Here is a 14,993-nt window from a genome sequence, read left to right on the forward strand (position 1 = left end):
AAGTCTAAAAGCTTATAAGTCTTTAATTGATTAAGTCCAACCTAATCATCTTTCCCAATTTAATTTCAATAACCACCTTTTATGTGTGACCCATTATGCTTCTAACATGTTGGCAGTGAAATTAAATTGTAATCTTAATTAATTTAATTCCATAAACCAAAATTGACATTTAGCAATGCATTATGGCTACCCAAATATTAGAAGAGTCAGGATGGTTTGACTCAGCTTTTCAGTGATCAGTCTTTCAGTGTAATTCATTCCCTTATCTTATATTCTAGAGATGATAAGAGCATGGTGCAATGCATACTTTCATCGTATATTGTTCCCGAGGTTAGATCATTAACTCAATAGAGACTTATGAAACTCTTTTCTATAATTTCCAAGTCGTCTTGGCCAAGGACTTCAATAAGCTAATATTAACTAAGAACTGTTAGGATATATCCCCTTATTCACTTGGGGTGATGATTTCTATCTTAACCATTTATTTATCTTCACATGCTTCATGCTATACTTATAAGCATCATAATTTGGCATCCTTGATTAGGCACCCGTAAAAATGAAATCAAAGCATAACATCCTATACAAGACAACTTGGTGTCTCAAGTATAAAAAGTATTTATGCGACTGTCACATAAGAAGGATTGCATAAACATTAGAGTGAGATACCATATGCACTTCTTATGTCGGTCATGTTCAGTGAACTTGCTTTCTTAAATAAACATCTATATTATAGTTCCAAGTATCTCCATACTTTAATCTATGAGACCAGTTGCTTATTTCACAAGTAAAAAACATAGCATGTGCTGATTTGAGCATTATTGATGTCCTGTCTCAATAATATAATGATTAAGAACTATTTAGAGATTATGCTTTAATGTATAAAGATCTCATAATTATAAACCATTACAATTCTCATGCAAGACATATTAATCTTATAGATTTTATCCAATTAGACTTATAACCCATTATAATTGATGTTTTATTGATGTACAAAAACCTTTAATCATTCAATATGAATGATATCATTGTATGATTGGAACCAAATCTTAACCAATCTTAATTGGCTGCAAAGTTCATTCCAACATAATGTCTGTGTTAAGATTCGACAAATTTATTTTATGTACAAAGAGTTAATTAATAAGTATGATTTCTCTCTCTCCTCTTTCTTTCTTGCATTCTCCTTAGTGGGTTTGTTTTTTATTTTTTATTTCAAAATAGTTTTATTTAGAAAGAAAATTGGCATGACCTTTTTAAATAATTTATTGGCTATACTTGTCCACGTCATATATTAGACTAACAAAATTAGACAAATGTGCAAATTGATGGATAAAAGTATAGTTGGAATATTTAATTGCAAAATTTTTTATTCAGATACCAAAATTACTGTTTTACTATAATGGGATATCAAATATCTGTAATTAAAACTGAATCTTTTACATTGGTGATTGGTGGTTGGATCGAAAATTAAGGAACATGTAGGCTTGGTTTAGATAGTGTGAACTTACGATGGTTACGTAGGTGGGATCCGAAGTCGGTCCATAAGAAATGGGCCCCAAGGATACAGTGAGCTGGGTTCTATGATAACGGCCGAAGGGGAGGAGGATAAAACATGGAGGTCATTTTGAGGGAAAGGGAAGGGCAATCCAGACCAGACACAACACACAAGTTGTGTGTATTTATCAGACAGTCCATTAACTTCACAGCCCAGTAGAAGCAGCTAGGCCTAGGCTGCTCTTTTTTTTAAGCCGAAAGCCCACTAGGTTTTCAAAAAACGCCCTCTTCGTGGTTCTCTCTTAATCGTCACTCGCTCGCTCACATTTTTCTGTGGCTCTGCATTTATCAGGTGACCTTTCTAGGGTTTCTACTTTTCTTAGTTTCTCTTTCACTATTTCCTCCTGATTTTTAAAGAACTCATTTTAATTGCTCGTTTTAAGCTCAATATTAGTGCGTGTATCTGATCCAAAAGCTACATGGTTGTTTTTCCTTAAATGTCTCTTTAATTTACTGGTTTACATCTATTTAGTTTTCTTCACTTTAATCTGTTTCTTCATATTTAGTTTTTGTGTGATTTCCCAGTTTTTGAGTTCAAGTTTAAGATTGTATTTAATATATAAGCTTGTTTGTAAGGTTTTTTTTTTTTGCTATTTCAGCTAGGCTTTTAGGTTTTCAGCTTGATTTTGATATGATATTATTTTGACCAACTGTTTTCGGCTTGCGTGTGCTTTTGTACTTTTGCTCGAAAGTGTGTTGTAATGGCCGTTGCTTTTCTTGTGATGATCTGGGATTCTGATCGAGTGCAATCATTCACTAGATGCTTAGGTTGAAGTTCTGTTTTTTAGATCTGTAAAGTTGATTTTTTCTGTCTTTTCGTGCTCTGTGCAATCAGTATGTTTTGAAATGCTAGGATGCATTGCACAACATTGACTTATGACGAAAGGGGATACTTGCCAAGCATGCTTGGTGCCTGCAATGCTCTGCATTTGCTTTTTGCCCAATGTTAACAGATACTATTTATTGTGAAAATCACTTTTGTTACATTGATACCATGTGGAGGTGCTTTACGAAATATTGATTTCTCGACTAATGTTTTAAAAACATTGGATTGAAATGAGAAATGTTTTATGTAGGAACAAAAACTCCCTTCTGCTTTGCTTTTTGCTGTAATGAAGACTAGTAAATTTTGTGAGTTCTTGCTGATGGAATAGGTGGTTTTGTTATTGACATGTGAATTTAATGTAATTTGAGCTAAAATCCATTTTACCCTGCTGATTGCTCTTGCTGGTTGTTTGATCAGATTATTGGTTATGCTGGCTTGAGTTCTGATTCTGGTGAAAATATGGCAAAGAAGAAGAATCCTTTAGTTTTTATGGATGTGTCAGTAGATGGTGATCCTGTTGAAAGGATGGTTTTTGAGGTATTTTACTGAATGATAAAAGCAAGCCAACAAGATTTTACATTTTTTGCCTTGTCGTCACCTCTGTATTTTTGTTTTAAATTACTACATGTTGGCCTTTTTCTTAAGATCATCTTTTTGTTTGTATTTATTGGTTTTCTTTGGTTCTTCAGCTCTTTCCTGATATTGCTCCGAAAACTGCAGAAAATTTCCGTGCCCTTTGTACAGGTGATTAAATAAAATCTTCTCCAATATTTTCACTTTCTATTGTTTCTGATGTTTTCTTTTACAACACGTTGGTGTATAGGTTTTTGCTCTGGCAATTTTATTGTATTAAGAATAATTATTGTTGTAAGTTTGTTGTTTATGATCTATCTTATTTTCTTTTGAAGAAGCATTTGGTGGTTAGGGGCGGGAGAGTTTTTGGGGTTGTAATTTATCACTATCGTACATTCATACATAGACACACACAAACATTTATGCATATATTTATATGTTGGCCTCTCGCTGATCTCCTAAGTCTGTCTTGATCTACAGGAGAAAAGGGCATTGGTCCTAAAACTGGAAAACCATTGCACTACAAGGGTTCCTTTTTCCATCGTGTTATTAAAGGTTCCATGGCCCAGGTTTGTTGGTTTATCTTACTTTAAATTGGCATTTTTTCTGTAGCTGTTTTCTTGTTGAATGTGGCTTAGAAGTGGTATGTCTTTTGGTCAGTTACTATTGTTTATGCTGTAGGAAACAGGGCTGATGGTCACGACTGCTTTTCTTGTGATGTAGTTTTAAGGTTGTACTTACCAAGTTGTCAATCCTCAAAATTTTACTAAACTTCGCCGTGTCCAACCCAGTTTTTTGCACATAAATGTCTTTTTTCTTACTTGTGGACTAACATCTTGTGTGTGTTGTGCAGGGTGGTGATTTTGTGAGAAGAGATGGTATGTTTTCCTTGCAGAGCCATTTTTATTTTATTTATTTTTGCAGCTGTTAATTTACTTTACTATAGATAAGATCACTTTGAGGGTTGCGCTCAATGTGACTACTTGTTGAATCTGTTCTTGAACTGCACATCTGAGTTTTTAAATGTATTTCTTTCCTTCTTCAGGAACTAGTGGGGAAAGCATATATGATGGAAAGTTTCCAGGTGAGTGGTCTCTTCTCAGTCTTTTTTAAGGTTACAATCATAATTTAGGTCGTCTTATAAGCAGGAAGAAATGATGCAAGGTTTTCCGTTCGTTTAGTATTTTAAACTTCAATAATTTCCTGGGAATGATTTGAACCTTGCATTATTCATGGTATGCACATGCTTTTGCTTTTGTAATTGCTGCGTTCTTGTGAATTTAACTATATTCTAAGTAGATTATAATAATATATGTTCTGAAGTGCATGTCGTTTTGTACTCTACAGAAGTAGTCAAAATCTCCAAATTTTCAATTTGTAATTATAATTGTGTTGCTAACTCATCTGTGTTCATTGTATGTAGTTCTGTACTCTTCCAAAGTGGTCAATAGCTCAAAGCTTTATTCAATTTATAAGTGTGTTGCTAAAACCTGTGTGCCCAATGTAATATAAAATTTGACAATTTGGTGTGGAGTTAATTAAAGTATGGTTTGAGGTTCTTTGTACTAGGGTGAAGATTGTACTGAGTATGTGCTTTCCATGGGTCTAGATTTTTGTGGAGTTATTTATGGTGTTATGGTTCTTTGTATTAGGAAGAAGATTGTATCAAGTATGTACTTTCTCTGGCTCTTGATTTACCAAAATTTCTGTGCCCTAAGTAATATGGAATTTGTTTTGGAGTTAATTAAAGTATGGTGTTAAGGTTCTTTGTACTAGGGAGAAGATTGTGTCCAGAAGGTACTTACCATGGCCCTTGATTTGGGCCATTTGAGAGAGCAATATGCATTCTCCTAATCTCTGCCCAAGCTTTGTTTTGCACTAAAATTGTATTGAGTAAGTATTTTTCATGGCTCTTGATTTGGGCTAAGTATTTTTCATGGCTCTTGATTTGGGCCTATCTGCTTATAAAAGGTTCTTTGAGACAGCCATATGCATTCTTCTAATCATCTGGAGTTTCCCCAAGAGAATCGATAGGTGCCAGTGTAATGACATCATGACTAAAAATCATTTAAAGACTGCATCAAATCCTAAATATTTATATGCAAACTATTCATCTAGAAAATAAGTTGGCTGAAGTTGTACTATTTTTGCACAAATAATTGATTAGTAACAAGGGGGTATTTGAACTTTACAGATGAATCACCCAGGCTAAAGCATGATGGACCTGGTCTTTTATCTATGGCAATTGCTGATCGTGACACTGTAGGTTCACAATTCATTATCACCTTCAAGGCTAATCATAATCTTGACAGGTAGTTTCCTATCTTCTTTGTATAATTGTAATTTTATTTGGTGTCCCCCCCTTTCTATATGCTGGTCCTAAGTTTGTGTACTTTTGGCATGTGACAGAAAGTATGTAGTTTTTGGGAAGCTTGTGCAAGGACATGAAGTGCTGAAGAAAATTGAAAATGTGGGTGATGAGGAAGGAATACTAACTGTAACAGTGAAAATAATTAATTGTGGTGAAGTTGGTGAAGGTAAAGGTCTTGGTGCCCCCATTGGAGGGTTGTATTTCTTAAGATGGAATAACTTGATTTCATTTATTTTGCACCTGGCAATTTTTCTCCTTATTGGTGCTCTGTTAGGCTTTTCCCTTGTCTCTTTCTAATTTTACCTTCCAATTTATCATCTTATCTGCAGAGAAAAAGAAAAGTAAGTTGAAAACAGGAAAAGATGCTTCCTCTGATGCTAACAGTCATGAAGTGCGAAGGAAGGGAAAGCATAAGAAATCTTCAAGAGACAAAAGGAAGAAGAGAAGAAGATACTATTCATCTGATTCAGAGAGTTCCTCAGATTCTGAGACAGAATCATCTGAATCTGAAAGTGATTCTGACTCATATCTGTCATCATCCACTGACATTAGTTCTTCAAGTGATGACAGGCATAAGAAGAGGAAGAGATCTTCAAAACGAGAAAAATATAGGCGTGGAAAAAGAAGAGATAAACGGCGTGACAAAAAGAGAAAAAGGCGTGATAAGAGATCAAAGCGTAGATCAAGAAGGTTTTATGCTTACTATTCATTTATCCTTCGTACCAGTCTAGTTAATAAACTTGCCGAGTATTCTACTTGTTCGGCTACGTGTATGAGGGAACTCAAACCTTTTGGAAATGTAGTTGAAACTTGTTTGCTCCTGATACTGTTTTCTTTGCCTCCCATGCAATACATAAGATTTCTTCTTATTTCTGTCCTTATTCTGTGCAGCCGATTTTTCCTTTTTAATTGTTTTTGTTATTTGAGTGCATACGGTTGGTCATTGAGAAAAAAGGACCTGCACCTTGGTGAAGCAAGATTCACGATATGAATTGTCTAAAATTGTCTGGTATTTGATTTTCTTTAGTCATCATATGAGTTGCATATGTAAATCAATTATATAAAAAAATGCAGATCAATGATTAATATAATGAACAAGTTATACCACACAATAATATATTTTCCTATTCTTTCTTTGAAATTCTGTTGGTAACATGTGCCCTTGTTGAGCTAGCTCCACTATGTATCTCTCTCGTACTTGGTGAAAATTTATTGAGAAAGAATCGTGGTTTGTGTCCACTTGTAAGAGTCAACACCTTAATCCATCTTGCATGGTTTTATCTGTTCAGTCTATGGTAAGGCAAAATTGGAATACAATGCCTCAAAGTCATGGATGGGCTGATTAGCTTTGTTAAACTTCTTGTAGACTATACTTAAACTATTCTATCCTCTCTGTTTTCAGGGCTTCGGATAGTCTTACAGATGATGACAGTGAGAGTAAAGGTGAAAGCAGCACTGATAATGATGTTGATGTGCAAGGAAAAGCGCAGAAGCACAAAGAGCTTTCTCAGAAAAGTGGTAAGGGTTGGAGTTATTTCATCTGTCTCCTGGCATTATGTTTTACTGCTTATCCTCTGTATTAATTTTCGCTTCCATCTTATCTGATTGCACCAGTTAGATATAGTTGCTTATATAGATGGTTTTTTTAACTGTGCAGTTATTGAGGTTGATATTTTTGGTTGTAGCTGAATTTGAAATAGGCATCTGTTATTTCTTTTCCCCCATGCTAGTTTACTGTTTTCTTTGTTCTTGTGGTGCTTTCCCTATATTTTGACTGGATAAGCTTTCTAGGAATATTTGACATGGCTGTGAATAACCTTTATTCCTCGGTATTCTTTTTCTTTTTGCCTCCATAATGCTATTGTTTCATAAGCACCGGTCAAACATGACAACAGCTTTCTTACGGATATTCGACATGGCCAGCGACGTACCCTTCATTCTACATTATTCTCTCTCCCCCTTCCCCTCTTCTCCCCTACTCTGCATAATGCTATTATCACATTACACCTGTCATATTAAAGATGTTGTGGAACTTGGAAATTCTTGTTATCTACTCGCCAATAATCTGGCTTTGTGTGCTAAGGCCTTCTTATTCTGATAATTGGTTTGTGTTATTTAAAGATTTTTGATTTGTTACCACACTGTATTCATGAGTTGTTTACAATCTGCAGTTGGGAGTCAATCCCCTTCACCTGTTGAGAAAGAAATTCGTCAAAGAAAAAGGGAAGACGCTAGTTTGCTTTTAAAGGAGCATGAAGCTCCCAAGGAAAATGGAGGCCGACGGAGCAATGGCATTGAAGAAGATGCTCAATCTGACAGAAGTGCAGATAGACAACCTGATGTGGTAGATGATCTCCCAAGCAAATCTAGGTCTACTTTCCATTCTTCTCACTCCTCAGTTATTCTTTATACTTACCGTCTCTTCCCAATCCGGTATTTTATTAAAAGTTGATGAGCAGGAGTCGAAGCATGAGTCCTAAAAGGGCCATGAGTAAGAGTATGAGTATTAGTCCCAGAAGGAGTCCAAGCCGGAGCCCGAGTCTTAGCCCAAGGCGAAGTCTGAGCAGGAGTCAAGGTGTGAGTAGGAGTCCCCCACGTTGTCCAGAAAGAAGTGTAAGCAGGAGTCGGAGTCCTGTTAGAAGTAGGAGCAGGAGCCCTGCTAGAAGTGTCAGCAGAAGCCCTTTGAGGGGTAGAAAGAGTACAAGCTTCAGCAGGAGCCCTGTTAGAGCACATTCTCGAAAAAGCATTAGCAGGAGCCCTGTAAGGTCCCGGTCTCGAAGAAGTCTGAGTAGGAGCCCTCCCAGATCAACAAGAAAATCAATTAGTAGAAGCCCTGTTAGACTTTCAAAAAGAAGCATAAGTAGAAGTCCAGCGAGATCTTCTCGGAGAAGCATTAGCAGAAGTCCTGTAAGGTCTCCTCGGAGAAGCGTAAGCAGAAGCCCTGTGAGATCTTCTCGGAGAAGTATAAGTAGGAGTTCTGGCAGGGCTCCTCCAAGGAGAAGCATCAGCAGAAGTCCATTAAGGGAACCAAGTAAGAATTATCGTCGGAGTTATTCAAGGAGCCCTGCCAGGGCTCCTCCAAAGAGAAGCATCAGCAGAAGTCCATTAAGAGAACCGAGTAGAAATTATCATCGTAGTTATTCCAGGAGCCCCACCCCTGCACGGAGGGTGAGGTCACCCCCTTCCAATCGAGGTAGAAGTTTATCAAGAAGCATTTCCCCTGATGCATCACCTAAGCGCATCAGAAGGGGTCGGGGTTTTAGTGAGCGCTACTCCTATGCACGAAGATACAGAACCCCCTCTCCAGATCGTTCTTCTGTGAGGTCCTATCGTTATGGTGGCAGAATTGATCGTGAGAGGTAGAAATTCCACCAGGTTCTTTTAAGTTGTTTTACCTTAAGTTTTTTTTTTTTCCTAAAACCGTATTATATTTTGACCATGGGTGGTTTTGCTGTTAATTGCCTACTAGGTATTCAAGTTACAGGAGGTATTCACCTAGGCGTTATCGAAGCCCACCAAGAGGAAGAACTCCACCTAGGTCTGATATGCCCTATGCCTATTATTTATGGTTTCTTGAATGATTCACTTATTGCTGCTTCTTTTTCCCTATGTGTGTTTTTCATAATTAGAAAAAAAAAACCTTTTTTTTAAATAACTTTGTTCATTTGGGTGGTTTGAATCTTGTTGCTCGATTCCTGGTTAAAATCTGCTTTGCAGGTATAGAGGCAGAAGAAGCAGGACACGAAGTCCATCCATATCACGTAGCCCTCGGTACCGTAATCGTCATTATAGTCGTAGCCACAGCCATAGCCCTAGTCGCAGTCGGACCCCTATTCGCAGCCGTTCTCCAGTTGATGTGTCTAGATCTCGCTCGTCTCCGAAGGCTGGGAGGCGAAGGTCCCCTTCTCAGAGTAAGAGCCAATCAGAATCGAGGTCCTCGTTGGACTCTCAGTCTCCAAAGCAGGCAAGCAAAGCCGGGTCAAGGTCAAGGTCAAGGTCAAGGTCATCTTCTGGAAGTCCAGATGGTAAAAAGGGCCTGGTCTCTTATGATGATGGTTCACCAGACTCGGGAAGGTGAATTAGGTAAAAGGTTTGGGGAGATTTGGATACTTAGTCTTTGATGAGTCCGTGTTCTCTTGATGAACTGGATTCTGCAGTTTTTACCATGTTGTTTCTAGTTTGTTGTTGCCAGACGTTGTGGTTAATTAAATATCTGATTTTAGAATTTTTCATTCGGGTTCCTCTTGGCCGGTTTTTAGGATACTTTATAAATAATGGAGAGTATGTGGATCATATTAGGGGTAGGAATCTTGTTACGTTGTTAGTGCAGTATCCCTAAGAATCTTCTGTAGTACAATGAGTCAGGCAATATGATATAGATGCATCTAATGTGTCAGAAAATTTTCCTACGAAACTGAGAAATGAACTCTGGTGATGATCGGGAATTAGTGCTTTGTTGAAATGCTGAGTACCTTGTTTTTATCTCTTGTTCATTTAGAGGAAATCCAATCGGAATTTACCAAAGGGGAAGGGAATGCCAGTGATGTAAAGAGATCACAGATGCTGCAAATTCTAATTTGCCAGTGAGGCAGTGACTTGTGCTTGTAGTGATTGGGTTTTTGGGTGTTTGGTTATCTAATATGTCGTCTTATTTTAATGATATAATTGGTTTTTAATATTAATTAATAATAGTAAATAGTAATAATAACAGCAACAATAGTGGTACTAGCATGATGGTGGGTTTCTTTGGACAAAAGATTTTGGAATTTGGTTCAAGGCTTAAATGTGAATTCTAACAAATTCAAAATCATTTTTCCCTCTTTGATATATGATAAACTTCAAACTCAATCAGAATACTGTATAAAACATTTAATCGTTACAAAAAAAAAAAAAATCAGAATACTGTATAAACTTGATTATTTACAACCTTCTAACTTTACATTTATGGGGCATTCGAGTCGTTTCCACTGTGGTCCTTTCATTTATTGTGGCTTTACACAGACTAGAGTAACGGTGATTGGTATCGAGGGTTTTGCTATTTTGTAGCTACATAAAATCTTTCGTCCTTTAAAAAAACCTTAAATATAATCAAAGGTAAGAATATAAACATATAGAGGAAACCAAAAACCATATCTCAACTATGAAACCATCGAAACAATGTTGCAAAAATTTTTGGACCAACAATCCAACAAGTGAAGGTTTTTCCAATGTCGTTGAGCATTGGATCTATCTACATCTTGTCCTGTCTTCTGCAACATCTTCACTTTCAACATATAGATAGCCTCTTGAAGCATGTTAGTTTTACTTGATTGGTCTTATGAAAACATTGTTAGCTTAATTTAGCACTTCATTTGAACCATGTCAGCAGTTCGGGTTCGTGAAACCCTTCTTGAATATCTCTTTGAAGCGCAATCGGATTCTCATGAGGTTCAGCAGAAATCCCTACAAACTCTGGCGTCCATTACCAAAGTCAGTCCACAGAATAGGACTTTGCTGGCACAAACAAATGGAGCCATATCTGCCCTTCTTACCCTTTCCAAGTCTTCCTCTCCCATTATCCAAACTCTCTCTCTGTCTATACTCTTTAACCTCTCTTTGAACCCTGATCTAAAGCAGTCTCTTGCAGATATGGAAACCATCAATCACCTCAACTCTATAATTCTCTCCCCAAGCTCCCCTGAGTCCAGCAAGTTGGCTTCTTCCCTGGTTTGTAGCTTGGCTATGCTAGACAAGAACAAGGCCAAGTTTGGGGTGGCTGGTACCGTCCGTTTGTTGGTCAATACAGTTTCAGGACCGCGTAGTCCTGCCGCTCATCACCTCCTTAGTTCTTTAGCAGAGCTCGTGCAGTTCCATGGGAACTGTACCCTAGCTGTTCGGGCTGGAGCTGTCCCAGTGTTGATCCAACTGGTAACAAGCACTGATGGTGAAGACCTTGCCGGAACCTCACTAGCCATTCTGGGCCTTCTTGCTAGGTTTGATGAGGGATTAAATGCTTTGAAAAAGACTGATCAGGTTGTTAGTTCAATGGTAGATGTATTAAAAGGGAGGTGCATGTTGAGTAAGGAAGGTGCAGCCGAAATTCTTCTTCTTCTGCTTGATGAAAGCGAGGACTGCCTAAGAGATGCTTTGAGGCTTCCAGAATTCTTTACTGTGCTAGCTGATATTTCAGTTAGAGGATCCGCAAGAGCTCGAGAGAAGGCTGGTCAGTTGCTGAAGAAAATGATGGAGGCTAATTTGGATTCCTACAGTGACGGCCACTCCTCCATTTTCGAATGGTAATAGCATTTATTGATTAAGATTTGCGTGATCTTGCTCAAGCTTTTGTTGGATTCTTTACTAGTGTAGCAAATCAGAGATAAGGTTTCTTGCTTTATCCAAAGATGTTTGCCTAAATAAAAACTTGTATCTAGTAAACCTTGATGAAGTTTTGGATGTTAAGGATTCATTAATCTACTGTGCAAACCACAAGCACAAGTACAACACGATATGTTTTATTAATTAGTCACACGACAAGTTGGTTGCCATGTAAGATGAATTTGGCTATGCCTTTTGCAGAATGGAATATTCTGAAAATCAATTATATTGAGGCTATTGAAAGTTGAAAAATCTAGGGGATGTTGCATCCAGAAAAGAGAAGCTAGTGGAAGTGGATTTTTTGGGTCTGCTCACAAATACATTAATCGTTAGAACTGCGGGGTTTCAGCTGACATTGCTCGTCAACCAAGGTAATATACAGAGGAGTTTTTGATGCTCAAAGGACAATCAGAGGGCGCCTGAGCTGGGGCTCCGAGCACTGGGGTGCTTGCCCATGTAATCTAAAAATATTTCACAACATGAGTGAATATATATACATATAAGTTTTTATACATGGAAGGTTAACTATTACGATTCATATTAATTTGTAAAATATTATCTATTTTAATTTATTGAATTTTATAATTTTATTTTAAAAAAAATATCTTACAAGTTAAAGATAGTGCGGGTATTTAAATATCTAATCTAACTCTAATATATAATTGATGAGAGATTCATGATTCTCTCTGAAATCGTGACACTAAACATAAACTTGAAATGAAGAAATCTATTTATCAGTCTTTCCAATCTTCTTTTCTCTCGTTCTTGCATTAATTCCAATTTTTTTTAGCAGATTACTCCTATAATTTATATACTAACATTGGTGACGCCCACGTCATGCAATTCCTTTCCGAATTGGGCACTAATTACGAATGGGAAAGTAGGTAGCGACTTATTGAACTCTTTTATTATTCACAAATCAAGGAATCAAAATTAGGTGAAGATGAGACAAAACTTTTGGGAATCAAAAGTATTCCAGGAACGATATTTTACCATTAAGAATATAAGAAGAAAGAAGAATAATACTCCATATATATATGTATATATATATATATTAGGTTTCTGTTCCATCAACATGAAAGGGAGACGGTCAACAAATGTCAAATATGGATGGAGAAAAGATGGTTTATACAGCTATGTTGATTCCTCCTTCACCAAAAGAAGGAAAAGACCATTTTGATTCTTCCATATTAACGGTTAAAAACTCCACACAACCCAAATAAATAAAGTATTATATATATATATATAAAACTAAAAAAAGGTTAAAAGATCAACGGGTACATTCTGCATCAATTGATTTGATTATTACCTTTCCATGATTATTTAGTCTATTTTTCTTCTTTTATACAAGAACTTTCCCTTCTTAAATATTGTGACTTACAAGCAACTCTTCCCCTTTAATCCAAAGCATTAAGATTTTGACGAACTCCTTAATCACTTGGCGACCCTACTAACAAGTTAGTGCATCTCATGAACCTAAATTCAAAAAGGGTATGACCTTGCTGTCATTCTTATTTTTTTGTTTTTCCTTTATTCATTCTTGGAGAGCATAATAAAACCATTAACCTTTTTAAGGGGTGAAAATCTTGGAGAGAAAACTGTGTTTTTCTCTTGTGATTTGTTGGAGAACAGAATTAGGAAACAATGAAATGACTTCGACACATATATAAATGTCATTATTTTTAAGATTTTATTTGTCTTCTTTGATAATATGCAAAAGATCACAAGCGATAAATTTCAATCACATAATGAAATTCAGTGATTGATTGCGTTTTGCACTGATAAAATCAATCACTAAGAATTTTTTTACAAATAATTTAGAAGACCAGTATATAACAAGATTGTCCAACTTTCATAGAATTTTTCCACTTGTTTTTGTGTTTTTTTAGAATCAAAGGAGAGTGACAGACACAATTATTTGTTTCACGTACCAAATGCCTTTAAAATGAATTAATTATATATTATTAATTTAATTAATTTTCAAGATTAATCAAGTTTGAAAAGTCAGTCTAATTTGCACTTTAACCCACTTAATCCTATTATTATGAACTTATTTTTTTCTTTATTTAAAAAAATATTTTTTTATTTTTAATGCAAAATTATGTCTCATACTTGTTATTGTTGAAAATGTAAAACTCAAACATGATTTGCAACTAAACTTTCACACTTCCCTTAGAAATTCAAATGAAAAACAAAATCTTCTTATAAAACAACACTTCCAATTTAAAACAAACATGTTGTAAATCGAAAATATGTATGCCTGAATTGGTAGGGAAACTTCTCAGAGGCTGTGTCACATGAAACTTGAGTTACAAGCAAATCCCAAAATTCCCCTCTGATTTCTATAATGATTGGCATAATATGGCACATCAATATATTAATTTAGGCAATCCATCTTGGAGAACACACGACATTGGGGTGAATTTATTTGAAAATCCTGACAAAATGCCCGACACTCTGCATTAACAAATTTCAACTTTTAGTCTTTTCTCCATTTTGAACCCATTCTTGGGCAGTAATTAATTAAAATTATGATGCTGGAAAAGCTTCGTGCTAAAGTTGTAGCATTAGCATATGTTGCTTACTCTAATCAAATTTAAAACAGTAAAGCAAAGGAAAACTATTGATTTCCATATTGTTCCAAAGGCTTTGCTGCTAATCACTTTTTACGTACAAGAGGAACTTTTCGAGTGTACAAACTCCGCAGATTCTCTCGTTATGGATGGTGGGGGTAAGCCAAGAGTTGACAGCTTATGCTTAAAGTAATGCCTATGACATTAGGGTTTAGTTCGACTAGTTAGGGTGAGGTAAAATTTGGGTAAACATCTTAGAGTTTATCCGTAATTTCTATAATTAAGAACAGGATTTCATGTAAAAATAATTTAATGTAAATTGCATACCGAATTTTCTTAATTCCCACCATAATATTCCCTTTGTGTTGTGCGCCTATATATTATTTTATCATGACAGAAACCAAGTTGAAATTTGCTTCTTTTAGGAACTATGGCATGAACTGAGAAGGTGGTTTGCTCTGTCATGGGCATAGAAAAATCCAAAGAACATCAAGGCAGCGAATCCTATTAAAAAGAGATGAACCCCCCATCCCCCCCACAACAGCATTTTTATAATGAAAAACTTAATTGAATGCTGCAGTCATTGTATCCGAGCACTCCCAACATTTGATCCACAGCTGGAGATATCAAGGGTGCCATGCATTGGAAATTATTGATGGTACAACTACAATTCAAATAGGTTTATATATTTTGGGTGCGTGATCATGATCGAGTCATGAGCTCCCTTGGAAAGCAATTTTCTATG

The 14,993-nt window shown here is 36.2% G+C and overlaps 2 protein-coding genes across 6 annotated transcripts; both read left to right on the top strand.

Moving 5' to 3' along the window:
- On the top strand, nt 1,773–9,783 carry LOC18588982 (peptidyl-prolyl cis-trans isomerase CYP95). 5 transcript variants are annotated; one of them, XM_018127799.1, is made up of 15 exons: nt 1,775–1,843; nt 2,795–2,914; nt 3,067–3,121; nt 3,431–3,519; nt 3,639–3,680; nt 3,804–3,828; nt 3,996–4,034; nt 5,145–5,262; nt 5,360–5,487; nt 5,651–6,011; nt 6,724–6,839; nt 7,493–7,691; nt 7,781–8,680; nt 8,791–8,859; nt 9,039–9,783. In XM_018127799.1, exons 8-15 carry the CDS (start codon nt 5,189–5,191, stop codon nt 9,397–9,399), a joined length of 2,208 nt encoding a protein of 735 aa, XP_017983288.1. In that variant the 5' UTR covers nt 1,775–1,843; nt 2,795–2,914; nt 3,067–3,121; nt 3,431–3,519; nt 3,639–3,680; nt 3,804–3,828; nt 3,996–4,034; nt 5,145–5,188; the 3' UTR covers nt 9,400–9,783. The 5 variants fall into 5 exon arrangements, with proteins under 5 accessions (XP_007013817.2, XP_017983288.1, XP_007013820.2 ...); XM_007013755.2 differs by lacking the exon at nt 3,639–3,680 and having other exon boundaries at nt 1,773–1,843; XM_007013758.2 differs by lacking the exons at nt 1,775–1,843; nt 3,639–3,680 and adding an exon at nt 1,899–1,973.
- Nucleotides 10,680–11,600, top strand: LOC18588983 (U-box domain-containing protein 12). The gene has a single exon (XM_007013760.2). The coding sequence runs from the start codon at nt 10,680–10,682 to the stop codon at nt 11,598–11,600; it is 921 nt and encodes a 306-aa protein (XP_007013822.2).

This window comes from Theobroma cacao, chromosome 9 (assembly GCF_000208745.1).
Source record: "Theobroma cacao cultivar B97-61/B2 chromosome 9, Criollo_cocoa_genome_V2, whole genome shotgun sequence".
Classification (NCBI taxonomy): Eukaryota; Viridiplantae; Streptophyta; class Magnoliopsida; order Malvales; family Malvaceae; genus Theobroma; species Theobroma cacao.